Genomic DNA, 22,652 nt, shown 5'->3' with positions numbered 1-22,652 from the left:
GACAGACAGACGGAGGTCTTTCAACTCAAGTGTCATGAGTCTTCTGCTGCACGCAGAAGGCATTACGTAACCTTTCTGGGGCACATCTTGACTGACAACACCTTGCTTTGGCTGGTGCGCAGACAGATACAGCAGGGTGTCTAGAGGGGAGAGAGGGAGAGTGGCAGGAGGGGGGGGGGGGGGGGGGTGGGTCAGACTTAAGCAACAACAACAGCTTGCAATGTTCTTTTCTGCTGTTTTCGAAGCACAGAGTCCCTGATTCAAAAGCGCCTGTCAACAATATCTTGGGATTGGAATTGTCTGTCTATTTGGTACGTGTGAATGAGGCCTCAATAAACTGGTGTGACTAATAACAATTGAGCAGTTGAGATGAATAACAGTCTAAGTCCATCATTTATTCTGACCCCTCCCCGAAAAGGCCTACTGTAGGTGTCCTGACCCCTTATCCATAATTTATATACATTATGAATAATAATGTGGACTGAGCCACAAAAAACCCCATAAAAAAATAAAAAAAGATTGTGGACTGTTATTTGTCTCGACAACTGCTCACTTATTGCACTGCAGGGGCTGTTGGTTTGGATGCCATGTCCCAAACAGCCTTCCCGTGTCTCCTCCACCTGAGAGAGAAAAAGAGAAGAAATCTCTGGCGCTTCTTCGACCCAACAACTCTGATGGCCGTCGTCACAACTCCCACAGTCACCACTGTAGTCCCACGGTGCAGGGTGAGAGAGTGTACACTCTGATATATACCCTTCTTTGCAATGTGAATAGTGATGATGGATTCATGTATACTCCCTGCTTCGTGCCACTATATTTCATCCCACCAGGCTGCTTGCGAAATGTGTGGCTGTGCCACCCACGTCACCCCGAGCCCCGGGGCGCAGTCTCCAGAGCCCCAGCTAGCTGTTATGTCCCCCATCCTGTAACTGCACACATCGATGACAGATGGTGGAGAAAAGCCTGAGACCTTTAATATCCTGTGTGGCTGTGGATCGCGGTGAGCACATCCCCTCTGATCTGAGTAAGCGTGGCTCGAGATGAGTGAAGATGCCGGAATTCTGCCAAGAAAAAGACAGTGAGACATGTCATGCAGTGTTAATTTCGTCTGCTAAAAATATGGCGAAATCTTTTGATGATATGATATGATATAATTATGATGATGATAAAAACTATGACTGACATTTTTGTCAACAACTAAAAACCTAGACGGAAATGTTAGGGAGGGACTAGTGCAGAAAAGATCAAGACAAGTCATTTTATGCTAGTGTCACGCTCACGCTACAAAATGTACAAGCTCACAATGCTCCGTATACTCTTTGTATGCTCCTGCAGGAGCATACAAAGAGTTGAACACCACCAGTAGTCATGGTATTTCTTACTACGAAGAAATGTTAACAAGTTAAGGTTATAAAACACATTTCGGTTCAGTCTGTGTCACCAGACTTAGCTCTTGTTCAGCAGCCAACCCATTTATACCTGGTGTAACCTATACGTTGTTTTACCTTTACCCCAACATTTTTACTAGTAGCAGTAGTTTTGAAGATTATATTGTTTTGAAGAAAACGCAAAATGGTCGAAAATCGTGTCCAGCCAGGCAGAGACAATTTAGATAAATCTGTATTGATTGTAAATTCAGGGACACTTACCCATTGTTAATTTTTGCCTTTCCATGTCTGCTAATCTGCAAAAGGAGGAAAAAGGAATGTGGTTGCAGTTACAGAATATTTAGTTAATTATTTGTTGTGATCTCAGCATTATAATGTATTTTGTTCTCAACTGCGAACTGCCATGAAATGTCTCCAGTGGTATACATAACGGCAGTTAGTTCCACACGTGCAGTGCCCGGTGTTGAGTCGGTCGGACCCACGGTTGTCCAGAACCGCCCAAAAAGGTCTCTGCCAAGGCTCTGGACAGGGCCCCTGCCCAGGGTCCATATATGGAGCTATAGCCTGTTTTGACCTCACAACACTCCATATTTGGGCATGGCTGACAGAGAACTCCATATATAGGAATAAAGGGACACATACAGAAATCTGACATCATTCTGACATAAAAGGGACACAGACATAATATCTGGGTGGTGCATGCATTTCCAACTTGCATCATTCCAAGTAGGCCAGTGCCCAACGGGCACCGCCGTAGAGGACCCACGGGCACCTCTCTAGTAATAGCTAATATGAGTAAATGAAAAAGTTCAGTCAGATAACTCACAAATAGATTTAACAAATATGTATTATAGAATGAGAATACAAGTGTGCATATATTTTATGTTGGCGTTCGGCTCTGGTGGATTTTTGTCCCTGCTCGGCACAATTAAACACCACCATTAAACATTAAGAGCACAATTACACCCCCCATGGGGAACAATTACAAACAATTAGCCGATCCCACTGGTGGTGCTGGGGAGGCGGTGGGAGCAAACAAACAGTCCAGGGACAAAATAATGACAGCAGGAGGAGGATAGCAGGAAGAACAGAGACTGATGTGTCTGTGAGCTTAAATAACCCGGGTTAGCTGACTGCCTGGTCAGCGTATGGTGTATGAATCATGAGTAGTACCATGAAATACGCTTCCTAATGCGTCCATGAGCATTGTGTGAACCTGAAGCCCCTCGAGTATACCTGACTGAACTAACTCTGCAAACTCAGAATAGTGCTGTCATTATTACAATTACACGAACAGACTAGAACGTCGGAGCACAGATCTCTGCCAGGCAATGCCTACAGTACATCATGACATGACATGACATCAATGTTGAATAGCTATACGATGAATTACAGACCTTTAAGTGTGGATTTGGACTGACTAGTAGCCACTGTGGACATGTCTACTGGGAGACCCACATACACCCCGCCATAGTTCCTGAGAAGAGATTAGAATAGAATATTATAAGTTTCCCTAAAAACAACAAAAGTGTCCCTTAAGCCAGTTGATACTTACCATTTGTATCTGGAACCCCAATCTACACTATAACATATTCTGCGCATTATTTCCCTGAATATTAACTACAAATAAAGGTAAGAAAGCCTTCTATCATGGAATTCTCCTTTAACTCTGAGGGCCATATATCCTGCACTCAGTGCAAGTTGGCGCAAAAACACAGCATCATTGCTTTGGTGGTTTCTAACCGCTGCAGTGGTCATTTTCACACTCAGCATGTAGTACTTTCACCCATCTATGGGCCCATTTGTCTTAAAATCAGTTGTGGTTTGGCGTGTAGCCATCTTGGATTCTTAAATTTTTCCTTTTAAGGACCCCCAAATTGATAGGTATTTAGACAATCTGAAAATGTTTTGTGCCAGGGACCAGTAGACAAGTAGAGAAATATATTTCCTTATTTATTTTTTCATATTTTGTACAAGCTTGCAGTGAGGCACAAATTTGTGACATGCAGTGAGCTTTAAGTGTACATGTAGCAAAGCCCTCCACCTGCAGTTCCTGACATCATTAATATCACATTATTACTCATGTAGGTGGTCACATGCTTTTCAATTCGACAATAAAGCCTCTCCGACCAAAACACAGCCATCATTTGGAGATGAAAGATAACCCCTAACATTTTATCCGCCGTCTATCCAAATCGCAGTTGGACACGCTACCCGAGGTGCAGCTTTAAAACTGCAAGGTACTACCATGCGCCATAGATCCTCCAGATAGGGCCCTGTGAGAGTGTACAAAACAACACAATGTTTTCCACTGTGGGTCCATTTGTTTCCGTTTTGTACTCTACAACAACTAAATAAAACCAAACCATTTAGTTCCCAACTACAGTGTCAATCGTTCAGCTGTGAATGCCTTAGTTGGAACCCCCCCTCTCCTGGGCCATCACATTGAGTATAGTATACCAGTGAACTCCAAGTTCAGCCAGACAGATTTTGACGAGATAGATTAAATAGATTACAATTATTTATTAAAATAAATATTTTATATGAACTTAATTAGTTATTTATTACTGTAGTCTACTTAATTAGTCTATTAAGTCTGAAGTTGTACTGGCATCGGTCTAGGGACCAATTTCCTCCTGCTAATGTCCTCTGCAGCATCTCATCATTCCATTAGGTAGCTGCTGAACATTGGTGAACATTGGTGCCTTGAGACAAGTATGCCACCACAACAGCGTTAACAATAATAGATGGATAACTGATCTCATAATATAAGGCAGTGGTTCTCAAAGAGGGGTCTTCGGTGGGTTCCAGGGGGTCCAACATTAGTTAATACAGCATCACACAATAACACAATACATTTTCAGATGGGGTGTGCATGGCCAAATATTATATTAATTTGGGCGTCCTTGGCACAACAAGTTTGAGAACTACTGACGTAAGGCTGCCAAGTCGGATAAGGCAAAAATCAAGCAGCGCAGCAGGTGCCCTGAGCCTTTGATTAGACAGCGGTCTGTTATTGAGCTCAGCTGTCTTTATTCAGAAATAAACACACGGTCACTGAATTCAGTGATTGACCAATCATAATCATGTAGCCAAAGAGCCAATAGCTAGTATAGCATCAGTGATCTCACTTATTCCAGTAAGCAGTGTATTACGATCCAAAAAACATATTATTTAGTTTAGTTTTTTTTAGTTTAGTTTTGTTTTTGAGTGGTGCCTAACCGCTCCAATAAACAGCTATCGTATGTCTACTTGAGTACAGAAAGCTGCAATACCACTGGGTGACCTAAAGTGGCACCGTCGCACCGCACTCAGTTCACACATTGGTGTGATTTTGTTTAGGAGCCCTACAAGATTTATTGTAGCCTATAATGAGAATTTTATACAAATTCTTATGAGAATTGTACACAAAACACCTAGATGGTGCAGTGCGAGTGAAGTGTTTGGGGCGGCAAGAGTTACTTTTAAAGCTGTCCTTGGGATCTAATGCATTGATTCATGTGTTGTTTGAATTAATCTGTGAATAGCATTATTGTAATGTAAATTACTAGAGCTGCACTATAGATAGTCCTCTAGCCTCAGTCAGGACACAAAGCCTGGATTTATAACTATCCCAAATGACCTGTCTAAGACGTTCCATTGGACTTGATGTTTCTTGTAATTGATTTTAGATTTTTATATTGATCAGAATAAAGACATTCATTCATTCATTCTTTCATTCATTCATTCGTTAAACTCCCTGTCGGTGAATTATCTCCCGGCAATGACCACCTAGCCATTATCCCGCTTATTACATGGCTCAAATTAATAAATTGACCCAAAACACAACAAACAAAGTATTCCTTAAAGGACCTATAACATCAAATTCAACTTTTTGTGGCTCCCATGTGTGTTTTCTATCCCCACAAATAACCAATTTTGAACAATCAGGCCTTCATGTCATATGGGTGTTTTAATGGAAATTGCTCTCAGGAACAGCTCGGCTGATTTTGGCCTCATCGTGATGTCATCAATGTCACCCTACTTTGTATAATTCCTCCTTCTTCAGTCTTCAGTTCCAAATTTGCATTTCCACTTTGTTTACAATGTCCACCATTGTTGATTTTCCAGGCTAGCATGGAATGGAAACAAGCCTATGGTTTTATCTAGCATCAGTATTATAATGACTCAAATATTAAATAATCTGCATATCAGCACCCCCACCACCTCAGGACATTGTGTACTGCAGCTAAAACTGCTTTCAAAGTCCAGAAAGAAATGACAAGGCCTGGTTATATCAGAGTGGTGATTGAGGCTCAAACCATTAGAAATAACTTTGAGGGACATAGACCATATGATTATTAAATATTAAAAGCCGTTTTAAAATGCATGTTATTTGCGCTTTAAGTGTCGCACACTCTCGCTGCATGCGTCTGCCCAGCTGCAGGGCTGGAGCACTGTCGTAAAACAAGGAAGTGAGTTGATCAAATAGAATCCATTTTCGGGTACTGCGGTACTTGCTCTAATCTTTTCAAAAACGATTTTGAGAGCAATGTTTAGCTGTAAATGACATTGTGTGTGTGTTTACATGGCTGTCATGTTGGAAACAGCAGTAAATCAAGCGTCTGCAGCCAGGTGCTCCGAGGGTTTGATTAGGAGTCTGTTATAGAGCAGAGTGGTCATTATCCAGAAATAACAGACCGATGAATTCAGCGATTGACCAATCAGAATCAAGCATTTAACCAAGCCATGTAATAAAGTGTTATATACCTTCTTTTTTCATCGTCTGGCGAGGGCTCTTCTGTCCTGATGGAGACAAAATCACAGGTCAGATTAGCCTTTAATGACCACAAACCATGCTGTAGGCTACACACATTTAGAACAACTCAAAATATCTCAATTTCAAGCCAAGCTATCTTGAGAATCTGTTCTTGTCTGCAAGCAGTAGAATCAATAAACCTATTGTGTTGTTTCATCATCAAATGCTTTTTCTGAATGAAAGTGGAGCAAATTATGAAAGAAGTATTACTGCTGTGACTGGTAATTGCATTGCAACATTTGTGAATAGGTTACAAGGTTACAAGGTTTTTCTTTTCAAAGATTATTATTTGTTTCTAGTTGCAGTGAGAAAGAGACATGGCAAGCCGTAATCAAGGAGGCTAAGCACGCTCGTGAGTCCTCCTACTGACTGCTGGATGTCTGTTAAACACACACACACACGGGTGTTTTCAGCCCTCAGCTGTAAGAAATACAAGGGGTTGGGCCATGCAGCAGCAAGCCCAACCCAGTAGTCACTTTGAGTAACACCACACAAAGCCACGGGGGAAATGTACTGTACTGTATGTTGGACATTACTATTACTAACCCTACCCCAAACCTAACCCTAACCACAAGCACGACGCCATGTATGTCGGAAACCTTTTTTTTTTTTTTTTTTTAAGTTTGCGGTGGACAAAAAATTATGGCATGAGCAGGATGAAAGTCTATTGCCTAACGAGCCATGCTACGAGCTGGCTACTGGAATGCATTTCCAGAGTCTACTATGCTAACACACCCAACTCATGTAAAAGAAAAGAAAAAAACCCGCCCAGTAGGGGAGGGGTAACAAAAGCCATGCCCAGTATTTCTTGAAGGAATAGCTGAGGGCTGATTTCACCCAACACCTTATGAAGGTTGAAGGATAATATATATAGAACCGTCCAGTTCTTCTGACAAGAACATTTATCGTCTCTGTCGGGTGGAAACCTCATAATGTCCAAAACCGTTGCTTTTCCAGGATTCAAATTCAAAAGCATCAGACATCAGTAGCAGATCTACAAGCTTGAAACATTTTCATCGTGCCGCGTTACAAGCGTGCGGATCTGGTACTTATGATGCGTTTGTGTGACACTGTAGTATGAAAAAATAACAAACAGCGTCACCATCAAATCATGGACAATTTGGGCTTTTTTTCTGACCACTCTGAGAGTACATTACAAGAGCTGCAGACTGACATGTAACACTTACACTTCTTTGGAGGCCTCCGCTGGTCCTGCAGATGCAATAAAAAATAAAATGGAGAAAAAGGATCAATATTTAACCCAAACTTATTTATTTATTTGTGTATTTATAGTATTGGCGAGATTCTAAACATAAAGTTAGGTAATGCATTCTGGGGAGACATTTCAAGGATCTTTCTTGTTAAAAAGCATTTTGTTGTGTAATTACGTTGAGTATTATGTTACAGTGAAATCGAGAAACCAGTCAAATCCCATAATGTCCGTCCTCTCGCACATGGACAACAAGCAGCTGAAGGACAAATATACATGTATGCTGTTTGTGGACTACAGCTCAGACTTCAACACCATTGTCCCAGCGAAACTTGACACAAAGCTTGACACAAAACTTGTGCAAATAAATACAAAACCTCCACGACACTATAGGTCGTGAGAATGGGCAGGCTGGGCAGCATCACATCTGACCCCCTGACCCTCAACACTGGAACACCCCAGGGATGCGTGCTGAGCCCTCTCCTCTACTCCCTGTACACGTATGACTGCACAGCCAAACATGACTCCAACACCATCATAATGTACACGGACGACACGGCAGTGATAGGCCGAATCGTCGACAACGACGAATCTGACTACGTAGACGAGATCAACATACAGTACTGGCACTCTGGTATCAGGAGAACAACCTCTCCCTCAATGTCGTCAAGACCAAGGAGCATGGCATGAGTCTGCCATCAGGACACTGAGCAAGGCATGAGTCAGTGTCTCTGATGTCATCGACAATGGGCTCACTTCCTTCCTGGACTATAATTCCCGTAATGCTTTGGTGCACTGCTCCTCCTTGTGGATAGGGGGGGGGGCTGTCTTACTGAGACCACATCAGAGATACTGCATGGGCTCACTGCTAAAATCTAAAATATCTAAAACCACATATTACACACATATAAAGACCAGGAAAGTGTTGTAAATCTTCTAAACGTCATTAACATATATTTGTTTTGCAAAAAGGGTGAAGTTTCCCTTTAAGAGTATTGATCGGGGACTTTCCCTCATTAACAAAAGTGGTGTAGTCTTAGCAGGTTTATCAAGACAACTTTTATTGGGTTCACTGAAATATGCACCTCGCACTTTTACACAGTGCACTTTATATATGAATGTGTTCTCAAGAGTTGGTCAGCAAATGATAACAGTTTCTATGTGATTCATTCGGCCACTGGTCACAATAGCATGTACTGTAATGCACACTGTCAAAAAACGGCGTGAGACGCATTGCACCTTTGACCCATTTAGGCCTGACGTCAACATTAAAAAAAGTCTTCTAAATCCTGACAGTTTTCAGAAATACCTATGTTTCGGTATCAGTGGTGCTCAATATTTCATGCCAAGGACCCCAAAAATGATATGTAATTGGCCCCCAACCCCCATCTGAAAATATGTTATTCCAGGAACTCCCTCAGAAGCAAAAATTTGAGTAAAAATGGGTTAACCCAACCTCTTATCTAACAGCTCCCTGTCTGCTCTTTCAGAACCCGCCACGGACAGAAATCAATGAAGCAAACCATAATGGCTGCCATTAAAGCACCACTGTAAGTGCTCCTTTAATTGCGGTGAGGCGACTGCAAAGAAGCAGAATAAGTCTGCTGGCTTTGCGCCTGCCAGTGAGTTGGATGAGGTGTGTGCGTGTGTGCGTGCGGGGAGGGTCTTATAGAGAGCACTCTGTCGATCCATGTCTGCGATATTTCAATGGGTTTCTTCCTTCTAGTGATCTGGTCCCTAATATCACTGAGTCTGCAGTGTAAGGCTGGGTTTAAATCAATAACCCCATTATTTCAAACGTTTGCCTCGATTGCGACTTTGAAGAAAAAAACATATTGTTGCCTTTTTGTCTTTTTTCATAAATGAATGCCCTAGACTTGAGTATACGACAGAGGCACACAAAACCATCAAAAGTAGCAGATCTTCAAGCTCGAAACCCGTCGATACTTGAACGTACAATAGTCATTGAATTTGAATCCTGAAAAATACCAGTTTTGGACATATGAGGTTTCCACCATGAGAAAGATAATTACAGTAGGCCTATGCAGTGATATTGTGACAGGCCTAGCCTAGGACTAGTGATGTGAATCTTCACTGGCCTCACAATTCGATTATGATTCATCTGTTGATTACAATTGATTCTGTCTCAATTTGTCTAAGCAGTTAGTTACATGAATTCCTGTTTTATGTAGAAAGCAGTTTAATGTGCATACGTATATTCATCCTTCAAACATCAATGTCGTAACGTTAAATTGTAACCAAAATGAATAAAATAGTGTAGGCTTAACAGTGTTAATCTACCTGAGCAGTGTTCATTATTTATGACTGGCGCTGCTAGGGTTGCCAATCGGCAACCATCCCTTGAAATATGGAATCATCCCTTATTTGTAAACTAAAAGACTACATTATCTTATTGAACAGATAATAATAACATTCCTGGGGGTCTGGATGTTCCAGGGACCCCCTGGGGACCCCCACACAGTAACTCTGTAATTTCTCGACCGTTTCGGATGCGGGGCGGCTTGGCGGAACCAGGCTAGCACCCTGGGCGCGTTCCTGTGGGTATGGAAGCTCCGGGGACCCCCCCACACGGAGTTGCACACTCACTTCTTGTACGGGTGTGATTTTTCTGGGCATCCCTTAAATTGTAGGTAGTTGGCAAGTTTTTGTATAGTTTCGTAAAATGGCCCAATTGGACCATTATACTGTAGGTCCATTTCAACCCATTTACAACCATTACAAGCCACTTTTGGACCGTACCACTAGTAGTATACTCTGTTTCTCATAATATTTGTATGTCCATGGCAAAAATTGAATTTTGACAAAAAGGTCCACCACAAGCTGGCATGGCAATGAACCCTGTCCTACATACTCTGCCCAGTAGTGCTATAGCGTAGTACAGTTTATGCATAGAGAAGAACTGGATTGAATAATATGTGATTGTCTCTGGAAGATGATACGGTGAAAGAATGATTACACACAAGAATGAACTTTGCACAAGAAATAGTTGTGTGTCTGCTGACATGACACGGGGCCTATTCAGGAAGCCTCAGCACACTGGGGCCTGATATTCAGAAAGCCTTAGAAAAGCCTCACAAAAGCTTACATTCATATCCAAGGGTGCACATGTGGGGGCACAACAGTATCGATATGGAATGTCCATTAGTCTATAAAATGCAAGGACACAGCCAGTTGAATTAACATGACATACACTTTGGTAGAGGTGGTGGAATATAGAGATATTTGACTTAAGAAAAATTAACAATACCACAATATATAAATTCTCCTGTTACAAGTAAAAGACCTGTGTTCAATTTAATGTTACTTGAGTAAATAAAGTACAAAAGTATTGGCATCAAAATATATAGTACCAAAAGTAAAAGTACTAAATTGGTTGAAAATAACAGCTGTGAGCTTGTAGACTATAGGCATAAATAGGGCTAAAGTGGTTAATGTATGCTATAGTATACTTTACACCACTGGGTAGAGGTATATAAATGTAGTTGCTCCATTAATTGGTAATTGAAAAGTATCCCACTAACATGGTGAAACAATACAACTAAAACTAAAGCCATATCAGGTTTTTGTTTTGTTCGATTGTGTTCTGAAAGAATGAGCTTAAAGTTCAAGGCAAGGTAACAATATGCCACCTAGAGAAAAGTATTCGCACACCTAGAGTATATAGAGGCTTAGGAGCAGGTGCGTAGGCAAATCAATGATAAAATAGAAAAATACGTCCGCACACTGTGGATCTGCTTGCAGACAATACCGTAAAGTTGCCTTCAAAATAAATGTATTCTCTTGTACTGAGCAGATCCACAGTGTGTGGACGTATTTTTCTATCTATATATATTTTTCTATTTCTATCTACTTTTCTTTAATTGTAACTCTATTATTAACTCTTACGGTATTTTTTTACTCATATTATTGCGACCGAAGGTCGCAGTTTATTCTGAAAACCTGCATATCCTGTCAGTCGGTCGGTCGAATGGTCGGTCACGTCTCCATATATGGTCACGCCTCGTGACATTATGCCTCCATATATGGTCACGTCTCGTGATACGTCACGCCACCATATATGGCAGTCTCCATATATGAAGATCACAACACTGACCTCATCAAACCCTGGATAGCCATACATGGATAACTTAAGACTGCAGGATCATAACCTATCCTGTATCTATACTGTATGGAGCCGGCAAGCGACTCTACATCTGACCTCAAACCTCAAACCCTTAGATCTCCATATATGGAGCTGACCTGTTCTGACATTCCATAATGTTGATCTGACCCCCCATGCCAAAGCGCCAGCTCTCTACCAGCATTCTTCAAAGCTTCCTTGACTAGGCTGAGGAATATATCCCACCCTTTTTCACATTGGCCTGTTATAGCGCCACTAACAGGTGTTTTTTATGTCAGTAGTACGGGCATGTCGCTGCAGTTTGTAGGGGAAGTAGGAGGTGTGGGAGATGTGGGGTGGAAAGCTGCAAGGAGGAATGCAGAGAGAAACGGGAACCAGCAAAGTGTCTACATTGTAGAGGTGAACATTATGTAGGGTCGTAACAGTGTCCCAGGAAAGTGAAGGAGATCCAAGTGAGTAAGATCAGAGCAGGAAAGAAGCTGTCATACGCTGAAGCGGTAAAGCGAGTGGAGGGGAGCAATGCAAGGATGGCCTCACAACAGGCTGAACAGGAACCTCTGAGGGGGAAAGTGAATGGAGCTGAGAGGGGTATATCTGTATGGACAAGAAAAGGTTTCTGGCATTTATTGCCATGGTGATTAATTTTGTGGCGGAGATAAACGGCAATGATGTTGGATGCAGGGAGAAGGTTTCTGGATGTGATGGATGTTTAGTGAGAGAGGGATTCACACCTGCTCCGACTCCGGAGTCTAGGAGGCCCATAACAGAGCGGACAAATGTTGTGCAGACACTAAAGTGCTAGGCAGCTGGGACATACTGTAATGCTGTTTATGGATCATGCATTCACAGTGACATACGTATAGGAAAATGTGTAAAGAGCAGCCGGTGTCCTTTCCTGTCGAGCCTCAGGTGACACCACTGATGATATACGAGAGTCGTGACTCATCGACTGACAGACAATCATGAGAATATGTTGATTTCTCTGAAATCCATTGGAAAATGTGAGTGTGTATGGGGGTCTCAAATAGAAACAATAGAGCACGCACATGCACTAACTAAACGCCAGGTGCTGGGCTGAGGTAAATATAATAGAAAATAAAGTAAGGTCCGCACACTGGACTGGACTGAGCTCGTCTGATGAAGAGCCGTGAGGAGTCCAAACGTCATGTCCCTTGTGGTGAGAGAATACAACCTTAAGCTTTTGGAGCTCAGTCCAGTGTGCGGTCCTTATACCTTCTTTTCTTTTGTGTATGGGGGTCTGTCACCCAGAAATGAGGACAGCTCCCATCCCTCTCTTAGAAAGAAAACCACACCTGTGTGAACTGAGTGGCTGTTCTAAACAGACATAGCGGTTCGTACTCTAAACAGACATTTCGTACATACATACATACCCATGCGGCCGTCATTGGGGCGGTTAGGGCCATAGAGCTATAATAGAACGGATTGAGGAGCGATTCACTTCAATGGAAGTTGCTCAGTGGCGTTTTGAAGGACCTGGAAGAACGACAAAGTCTTCCGGGTAGTACCCCTCGAGCGTTGATATGATTGGTTGGCTCCTATCATAGTACCCCTCGCACTGTTCTTGTGGTACCTCTGCGTCACGTCCTACGTCACAAATTCATTCATAAATTTAACCTGGGCCCAACCCGCCTGCAGTACCAGGTTTTGACCAGTAGGGAGACAACTTCAATGCTGCCCAGCCATGCTCAACGCTATGGATGCAAAATGGGTTGGATGTCATTTGCAGGACGATGAAACCAGTGGACAGTGGAGGAAACACGGGGTCGCTTACGTGTCCCACTGGCTGTCCGTGATTATGTTAAACGAGCGAGTACCTGGCTGGCACTTGTAAATCTTTCCCCCTAAGACGGTATGTCACAGAGGAAAACTATCATTTTGCATTTTAGGACAGACTGAAAATGACTTTATACTTGAATACATTTGAACCCCAGGATATCTGAAGGGAACATTCGCCAAACCTAACCGACCTACAAGCTCACAATTCGTGTCACAATGCGTCTAGTTCTGTTTTTGGTGAAGACAGTTGGTGTAGAGGGAAAAGAACTATACAGTGTCCGTCTAGCGGGTCTAAGTGATTAAACTGAAGTGATGTTGCTCAATTCCAAATATGATCAAAATATTCAAAGGGCTTGCGTCACTGCACCCTAGGGTGACACACACGGCACACACTTTAAGAAACACTGTCTAGTCTGTATAGTGATGGAGACACAACAATTTCATCTTGCTTTGTTTTTTTACACACTGATTCAATCTGATCTGTCGTGAAATTAAAGATCAGATTGAATCAGTGTGAAAGAAAACAAAGCAAAGAATCTATTTCCTTCGCCGTGTAAGATCCTTTGGTGCTAGACGGATTCTTCTTTTGTTTTTCACTTCTGTTATTATGAGTGTTCTTCAGTACTGTAGTAGTAGTACCACCTGGTATGGATGTTTGTCTGTAGCCTTAAAGTCACAACTGCTACAACAACTAAACATTTGTTCAAAGATTGTTGGACAACCACTTCAGAGGCTCTATACATCCACGTATGATAACAGCATCCGAAGGTTAGCAAGGAATATCACCTCTAATACTAGCCATGTTTTGCATGGAGAGTATAGGTTGCTGCCTTCAGGAAGGAGATGTGTTCCAGCATACAATAAGGTCAGACTGAAGAGGTCTTTTGTCCATCAGTCGACTCTGAGGCTTGATCAGGATTTTGGCCAGGACTAGACTGAGCTGTGGACATTGCTCTCTGCACTTATGTTTCTATATATGTAACTGTATTTTCTGGTTTTGTCCTGTGTTATGTCAAATGTGTGTGTATACTGTATGTGTTGCATACAATACAAGGCTGCTGGGTCGCAAAACAAATTCCAGTGCAAACTGACAATAAAGTACTATATCTTCTTTTTGCTTTTAGCAATTACTCACATGGCATTGGCTTCTGCCGCAAAACCAATTTATACAAGCTACGAAATCCACAAGTTATATAGAGGTCAGGCTATAGTACACACTGTTGCTTTAATGTACAGTGTAGTGACGGAGACGTTCTTCACAGTAGCACTAACTAACCTATATAGGTCATAGCTGCTGCCGTACCAGCCTTTTACTTGTAACAGAGTATTACATTGCAGTATTAATACTTAAAAAAGAGTACTTTTTCCACCACTGTAACTCTGTGTGAACAGCTGTTGTTGATTACATAAGGAAAAGCAAGGTGATCTTGACTGAGAGAGAGAGAGAGATGAAGCAGGGACCCCCTGTGCACATATTGGATAAAAGAGATAAATGTTTTTCATAGATTTCATAGAGAGATCCATACACTTGATGTTTTCATAGATTTCATAGAGAGATCCATACACTTGATGGACAGCACTGTCATCAGTGTACAGTATGGGTGTATTCATGTTGATGTGTATTTCCAGACATTTAACCACTCTTTTTGCCGAAAATAGCAGATCTAAAAGCACTTTGCGGGCTTGTCGATCTGCTATAGTTCTCTTCAGAATAGGGTTGCTAGGGTTTAAGTGGATTTGATGGACTCCCTGTAGTAACTCTGAGGTCCCCTATGAGTCCCGGAGGCCCTGTTGAAGACCCCCTGCTCTAGGCTTTATGGATGAAAACACCACCTGGAGCACCACTTACAGTATAATACTATAGAACTACAGCCACTTACTGTATACTACTAACACTACAGCCAGCAAAGACCAAGACAGACCAACATCAATGAAAGTCCTGTTTGACTGTTTGAACCCACAGGGTGTATATATGTGTGTGTGTGTGTGTGTGTGTGTGTGTGTGTGTGTGTGTGTGTGTGTGTGTGTGTGTGTGTGTGTGTGTGTGTGTGTGTGTGTGTGTGTGTGTGTGTGTGTGTGTGTGTGTGTGTGTGTGTGTGTGTGTGTGTGTGTGTGTGTGTGTGTGTGTGTGTGTGTGTGTGTGTAAAATATAGCTCACGGCATGAATCACATGCTGCAGTAGTAAGTTGTCCCTCTCTAGACTGTTCTCTGTATAGTCCCTTCCTTATGGTTGTCCCTCTCTAAACTGTTCTCTGTATAGTCCCTTCCTTATGGTTGTCCCTCTCTAGACTGTTCTCTGTATAGTCCCTTCCTTATGGTTGTCCCTCTCTAGACTGTTCTCTGTATAGTCCCTTCCTTATGGAAGATCCATCCTTTTTACAGTATATTTGATTATATTCAAAGATCAGAAGATTGTTGAAGAACATTTTGAAAATGGTGAAAGGATCGGTTATTTTCGCTATTTCCGCAATAAATTCAAGGCTATGGCTATTTAGAGGGGGCCCCGTGGAAACCATGGAAACCGCAACAGGTCCACTTAAAGTATACTTAGTTGCACACTACCACCGTAGCTGTGCGGATACGGCACAACGGACAAAGCAGGCCAATAAATGTTCCCCGTTTGGATTTTTTTTGTTGAGAAAACCAGTCATTCCTGCGGTCCACCATGTTGTCTCCTATAGCTACTAGAGCAGTTCTAAGGACCCTTAGCTGAGAGAGATGAAGCAGGGACATGGATTCATGTTAATGTGTATTTTCAGACATTTAACTTAAAACTCTCAATACTTTGTAAACTTGAACCTTTAGCTCAGTATTTGGTCTGCCTTTTTCCCTGTACACCAAACCTCCGAAAATAGCCAATCATGCAAGCTGCTAAACTTGTAGGTCATAGCAGAGCTCTCTTGTAGAACTGCTACCTTTGGCTCTGTACTTGGTCTGCTGTTTTTACCCTGTACACAAACATGTTCGGCGGAAATAGCCGATCTACAGGTCACAACGGGTCACAGGCGCGTTGTGAGCCTGTAGATCTGCAATTTTCTGCAAATTTTCCCTGAATAGGGTTCAAGTGGCTAGAGTCAAACTGTGGTCCACCATGTTTTCTCCTATAGACGAATCCACACAGGGGTGCCCTGGGCGCAGCCATTACTGTAGCTAATCAGCACTGCATGATTAGCCAACATGTGCGTAGCCAGGTGTAGCTAATGAGTGCTAATTACACCTCAGTAATGGCTGGGTCCCATCTGCCTTCAAGTCAGCCAGGGTAACACCACTCCTCAAGAAACCAACTCTTGACCCCTCAGATGTCAAGAACTACAGACCGGTATCATTACCTTCCTTTCTCTAACCAACTCTCTCTCCATCTCTCACAGAACAACCTGCTGGATCCCAACCAAGTCAGGATTAAAAAAGGCCCACTCCACGGAAACTGCACTCCTCGCAGTCACAGAAGCACTACATGCTGCCCAGGCTGCTTCCCACTCCTCGCAGTCACAGAAGCACTGCATGCTGCCCAGGCTGCTTCCCACTCTGCAGTCCTGATTCAGTCACAGAAGCACTACATGCTGCCCAGGCTGCTTCCCACTCTGCAGTCACAGAAGCACTACATGCTGCCCAGGCTGCTTCCCACTCTGCAGTCCTGATTCACTACATGCTGCCCAGGCTGCTTCCCACTCTGCAGTCCTGATTCTTCTAATCTAGACCTATCGGAGGCATTTGACTCCTAGCTCCTAGCTGATCTAGGCATCGGCGGGATGGTGCTGAAGTGGTTCTCCTCCTACCTCACTGACTGGACCTACCAGGTTTCTTGGAAAGGTTTGCTATCACCCTCCCATAACCTCCAAACTGGGTTCCCACAGGGATCTGTACTTGGTACCCTCCTTTTCTCACTGTACACTAAGTACCTTGGCACTATCATCTCTGCTCACAATATATCCTATCACTGCTATATCACTGACACACAACTGTTTCTATCCTTCCCTCCCTCTGCCACCCAGTTGGAAGAGCGCATCACTGCATGGCTGGCTGACATCTCACAGTGGACGTCTTCCAACCACCTCAAGCTGAACCCAGACAAGACTGAGCTTCTCTTCTTCCCAGCTAAGTCCTGCCCTATGCGGGAGCTAACTATTTACGTAGACATCGCCCTGGTAACGTCTGTCCCAACAGCCAGGAACCTTGGTGTTGTCCTGGACAGTCAGGCCCCCCCCATATCTTGCAAGTATGATCGAACCCTACAAACACTCAGATCAGCCAACGCAGGGAAGCTGGAAGTACCTTCACTAAAAACGCCGGGACAATGCTCCCCACATCCCAAACTCTTCTCCCTTCTGGCTCCAAAACGATATGGTATGCACTTCCCATTACAATCAGAACTGCAGCCTCACTCCCAATCTCCCGCCGTAGTCTGAAAAACCCCCTTTTCAGACTCCATCGTGGCCCGTAGTACTTGCCCTAGCCCCTTAGATAGCACTTACGTAGACTTAGATAGCATTTTATACAGACTAGCATGTTACGTAGACAGCACTAGAATTGCATTTTATGTAGTCATAGCACTTTAGTAGGCCTATATATGAATAGTAATAGTATAGTGTGTATAGTTTAGTTTCATTATATAGATATTAACTGTTATGTTCTTAGCTTACGCATGTTTCATGATAGTCTGCTAAATGCCTAAATTGTTTATTGTCCTGCCAGGGAAAGATGGCCGCGTGAGAACAGCCGTGGTGGTGCAGATAGACAACCGCACCTATACGCCATCCGTAGCACGACTAAATAAACTCCCAGCTTTGCCTGCCGATGCCGCCGTCGGCCTGCTGAGGCCGCCGTCGAGAGAGAAGAGATCAAGAAGACTGGGGAGGATAAACCACGCCGCAAAACTCGTTGCCGTGAGTAGCACAGTTAGTGAACTCAAGCGTTTACTGGGGGGGAGTGTTGCCACGACAACGGGGGAGTGACATCGCCACGACTATAAAGCCTGAGTTGGAGAGGGCAGAAATCAGATCAGAAGATAGTAAGTAGGTCATTTATAACGGATATAACTACTAACCCTACTACCTCCATCCAACTTTCAAGATACCTCAACCCACAGTATTTCGGCTTCGTAATCAAGACTCCTAGATGTCTTTATTACAGTACACATGCATTAGTACACACACACACACACACACACACACACACGCACACACACACACGCGCACGCGCACACACACACACACACACACACACACACACACACACACACACACACACACACGTGCGCACACACGTGCACAAACAGTATGGAGAACAAGCCACAGGCCAGGGAACTGCTGCGTGCAGAAAATAAATTTGCACTGATCTTCTTCGAGCTACACACACCCGATCACATACTGTACATGAGACAGATGAAATATACATAACATAACTGATACACACACACGCGCGCACACACACACGCACACACACACACACACACACACACACACACACACACACACACACACACACACACACACACACACACACACACACACACACACACACACACACACAGACAGATGTTGGGCAGCACTCACCCCCTCCTGAGGTGCTGGTGGCTGAGGAATTCCCACAACCCATGTTGCAGGACACAGTTGGCCAAGCCAACGTCGGTCCAGGCACAACGCCCACGCTTAGCGGGAAGAGCAAGAAGACAGCAGGAAGGAGAAGGAATGCCTAAACATTAATCACATAAAGAGGGACAGAGGGAGAGTACAGGGGGGAGCTGATAACACGATAAAAGAGAGGGAGAAATGGAAAGGAGGGAGGAGGGTGGGAAAGAAGAAAGGAAGGAAGAGATGAGAAGAGAAGAGGAATGTCTTTTTTCTTTTACACTGAGATCTCCCTGGTCTGCGTCCTCCTCAGCTGTCTGTCTGTCCCCTCTGCAGTGGAGAGTTGAGAGAGAAGTGAAAGCATGGAGAGAGAGAGAGAGAGAGAGAGAGGTATACACACACTGCAAGAGAGAGTGAGAGAGGGAGCTGGGCAAGCGAGAGAGAGAGAGGAAGAGATGCTCTGCCCTCACATGATTTGCTCTTTTCCTCCACCCTGACATGGTTGCCTAGGAAACCGGGGGAAAGGAGGAGGGTGGGGTGGAACATAGCCAATGGGGCGCCTCCACTTTGTTTTTACATGGGTGGAGGGGGGTAGACAGGAAAAAATGATATGAATTTAGGCATATAATTTTTTTTCATAATGCATTATTCATCAATGTGTGTGTGTGCCTGTGCGTGTGTCTGTGTGACACGCTGCGGGGAAAGGAGATCACGGAATGGGCTTTACATGCTAATCATCCCCTGTTACGATATGCATGCACATGGGGAGGGAGACACAGCCGGGCTCATGTGAGCTCGGTTCGGAAGCTCTCTCTCTCTTGACAGCCCTTACAGGGAGAAGCCACCGAATGTTGAACAAACAGTCTTTTCATTAGACCTTGCAGGGTCAGGCTTAGGTCAGCTTTCAGACCTCCCAATATTATCGAGTCCCCTTTCCAATACATGTCATGTGAGTTCCGTTTGGAGCTGTGTTACACTAAACACTCTGATAAAGTGAAACAAACGCTTGTTTTCCCACTTTGAAGGGTATAGCAGCATGGCAACAACATTGATTGTAGGAATACAGTTCAGTCAGACAACTCAAGAAGGATGTATATATATTTATTGAATATAGATGAGCAATGCAGTATATTTATTATGGTTTGGCGATGTATTGGATCTGCTTTTTAGGTACTCAGATCAAGCGCATCAGTCCCGGCCATGGGACTCCGAAATCCCCCGTACCTAAACAGTAGATCCAAATACTTATAGAGCCTATACTTTGTCGTAAGCCTAATGAGTACATTAATTAGGCATTTCACACACACACACACACACACACACACACACACACACACACACACACACAGCCCTGAAACATGACTGTCGCTCGCCTCGTGAAGTAGTGAAAGTTTAAGTTGTGATTTATTTAGCCTATTTGTATTCATTTCAACATGAGAGGAGATAAACATACAAATTATCAGTACAGGACAGGTGGAACGATGTTATAACTTAAAGCCTGACACATGGCGCTCTGCCAACCTCATCCTTCTCTCTCTCTAGCAATTGTTATCTATTTGACCATGCATTTAATATACCCTGTTGTATTTGTTGACTTTGGCTCGTGCATTTTACTCTGATATTGCACTTTGTAAGTCACCCTTGCCTCTGCCCCCCTGACAGAGCCAAGCCAGGAGGCTTGGCACGCACGCACGCACACACGCACACACACACACACACACACACACACACACACACACACACACACACACACACACACACACACACACACACACACACACACACACACACACACAGTCATCCCACGGCACGTAGTACTCACACACACACATCGGTGTCCTGTGTGCATTTCTACATTAATTCCAGTAACGTTGATTATTCTAATGACCTTGTGAATGTGGTTTATTTCACTTTAATGGCTGTTATTATTCCCTAAGTGTTACGATAAACACGAGAGCAGTGATCAAAATCAAAGGGCTCTAATTGAGGACATCAGTGAAATGGAGGGATTTAGATGTTAGGTAACACATCACCACCTGACCACTCAAGTTATCTGTCTGAACTACAGTGGCAGTCTTTATTAGATTACATTCCAGGGGCTGAATAACTCAATTCTTGCTCTCATTACATTTATGCTTTATTTAAAAAAATTCAGTGTGCTTTTATTTAAAACTAGTAAAAATAGTTAAGTTAAAGTTAAGCTAGGTACATTTACTCAAGAATTGTATTTTGAGGTATTTTTACTTTACTAGAGTATTTCCAATTTTCTGTATTTTACTCCATTACATTTCAGAGGCATACAGCTTGTAGATTTTCTTTTTTCTTTTACTTGTGACAGAGTATATCTATATTGCAGTATTGATACTTGTAGACCTACTTAAGTAAAAAAGCGAGAGTACTTTTTCCACCACTGAAAAGAACCTTCTTTCATCTTCTTTTCATTCTTTTCAGTGAGCATTCTGTGTAACACTGAGTATGTGACATTGAAAACCATACACGGCACCATACAAAAATAACACCATTCCATTCACCCTCAGTTCAAACATTTGCTCCTCCGTCAAAAACCTTGGCTTCACCTTCGACAGTACCTTCACACTCAATAAACACATTAGTTCCGTATTTTCATGAAAAGCAGCTTTTTTCAATTACGACTGTTGGTCAAGGTCAAACCATATCAAACCGTCAGAGGAGTCTACAGGGCTCGTATTCGGGGAAGCCTTATAGCCTAAGGATCTGTATTTCTTCTTAGGAGCTGGGGAGGGAGCAGAGCTGCGGCCATGTTTGAGTCTAAAGCCTGTCTCTAGATACCTCCTTTCTTATGCTTTCTTATATTCTTAATGATGTACTAACATGACGTGTGGGCCTTGCACACACTTATACGCCCACATAGTAATGCAGCAAGTTAACCCCTTGAGTATAGTATGCGCCTTTGAGCACGGCATGAACCCCCTCGAGCATATCTGACTGAACTAACTCCGCAAGCTATACGTCTCATTTACGGGAGTTGGGGACCTGCTAGTCTGGTCTGAGGGGCCACTTGTTGTAGGGAATTGCAGAGGCACCACATTAAGCTGACGGCCCACTGCCTAAGCATGGCAGCATGAGTCCATTGGTGTATCAATTCAATGCGCACGAGGCCCTGATTCGGACCGTCACGCCGAGGCTCTAATACTTTATCTCTGATTCGGTTGGAGAGCTCAACATCTCGAGGTGACAATTCGTCTGGCCAGGGAGAGGTGGCTGCGTTAGGGGTCCCCCCGTTTGGTCGTGCCTTGTACTGTAAGTTGTAGACTTACGGATGTTGGCCGATGTGAATTAATTCCTCTTTTCTTTGGAGGGGGGCTCTTTGGGCTTTCCATGTTTGATGGATTCTTTGGCACCGAGCGCAAGTCTGAGACTGGCCATGGCAATTGGACTGTCGTTTTGTTTGGAGTTTAGTAAGGGAGGTCCTGTCACTGCACCTTGCATCCCCCCCTGCATGGCTAATGCAGTTCGTGATGGAGGCGATTTAGGCCTTCCCATTGTACGGAACGTTGATGTCTTCAACTCCTGCACGTCAGCTTCTTCGGCTGAGCTTATGTGAGCTATAACAGAGTGCCCCATAGTGTCTATTGAGGGCTGTTGAAGTGGGGACAGGCTCTGCATGGCTATCATGCTTTAATCATGTATACAATGCACAAATGGTTTGCTTATCTGCCCCACTATTTTGAGCACCAACTAGGTCATTCAGGGTCACACCGTCTTCGACACA

The 22,652-nt window shown here is 43.5% G+C and overlaps 1 protein-coding gene across 1 annotated transcript; it reads right to left on the bottom strand.

The window, feature by feature from the left end:
- Positions 1-932: 932 nt before the first annotated feature.
- Positions 933-18,929, bottom strand: c25h12orf75 (chromosome 25 C12orf75 homolog; the record flags this gene model as incomplete). Its single annotated transcript, XM_080760947.1, has 6 exons — positions 933-1,061; positions 1,650-1,684; positions 2,786-2,865; positions 6,138-6,173; positions 7,374-7,398; positions 18,887-18,929. The coding sequence occupies 5 exons, from the start codon at positions 18,927-18,929 to the stop codon at positions 1,680-1,682; spliced, it is 189 nt and encodes a 62-aa protein (XP_080617073.1). The 3' UTR covers positions 933-1,061; positions 1,650-1,679.
- Between the last annotated feature and the right edge of the window lie 3,723 nt (positions 18,930-22,652).

The sequence above is a fragment of the Protomyctophum bolini genome, assembly GCF_963924005.1.
Source record: "Protomyctophum bolini genome assembly, chromosome: 4".
Lineage (NCBI taxonomy): Eukaryota > Metazoa > Chordata > Actinopteri > Myctophiformes > Myctophidae > Protomyctophum > Protomyctophum bolini.
This window is presented reverse-complemented; position numbering and strand designations above follow the sequence as displayed.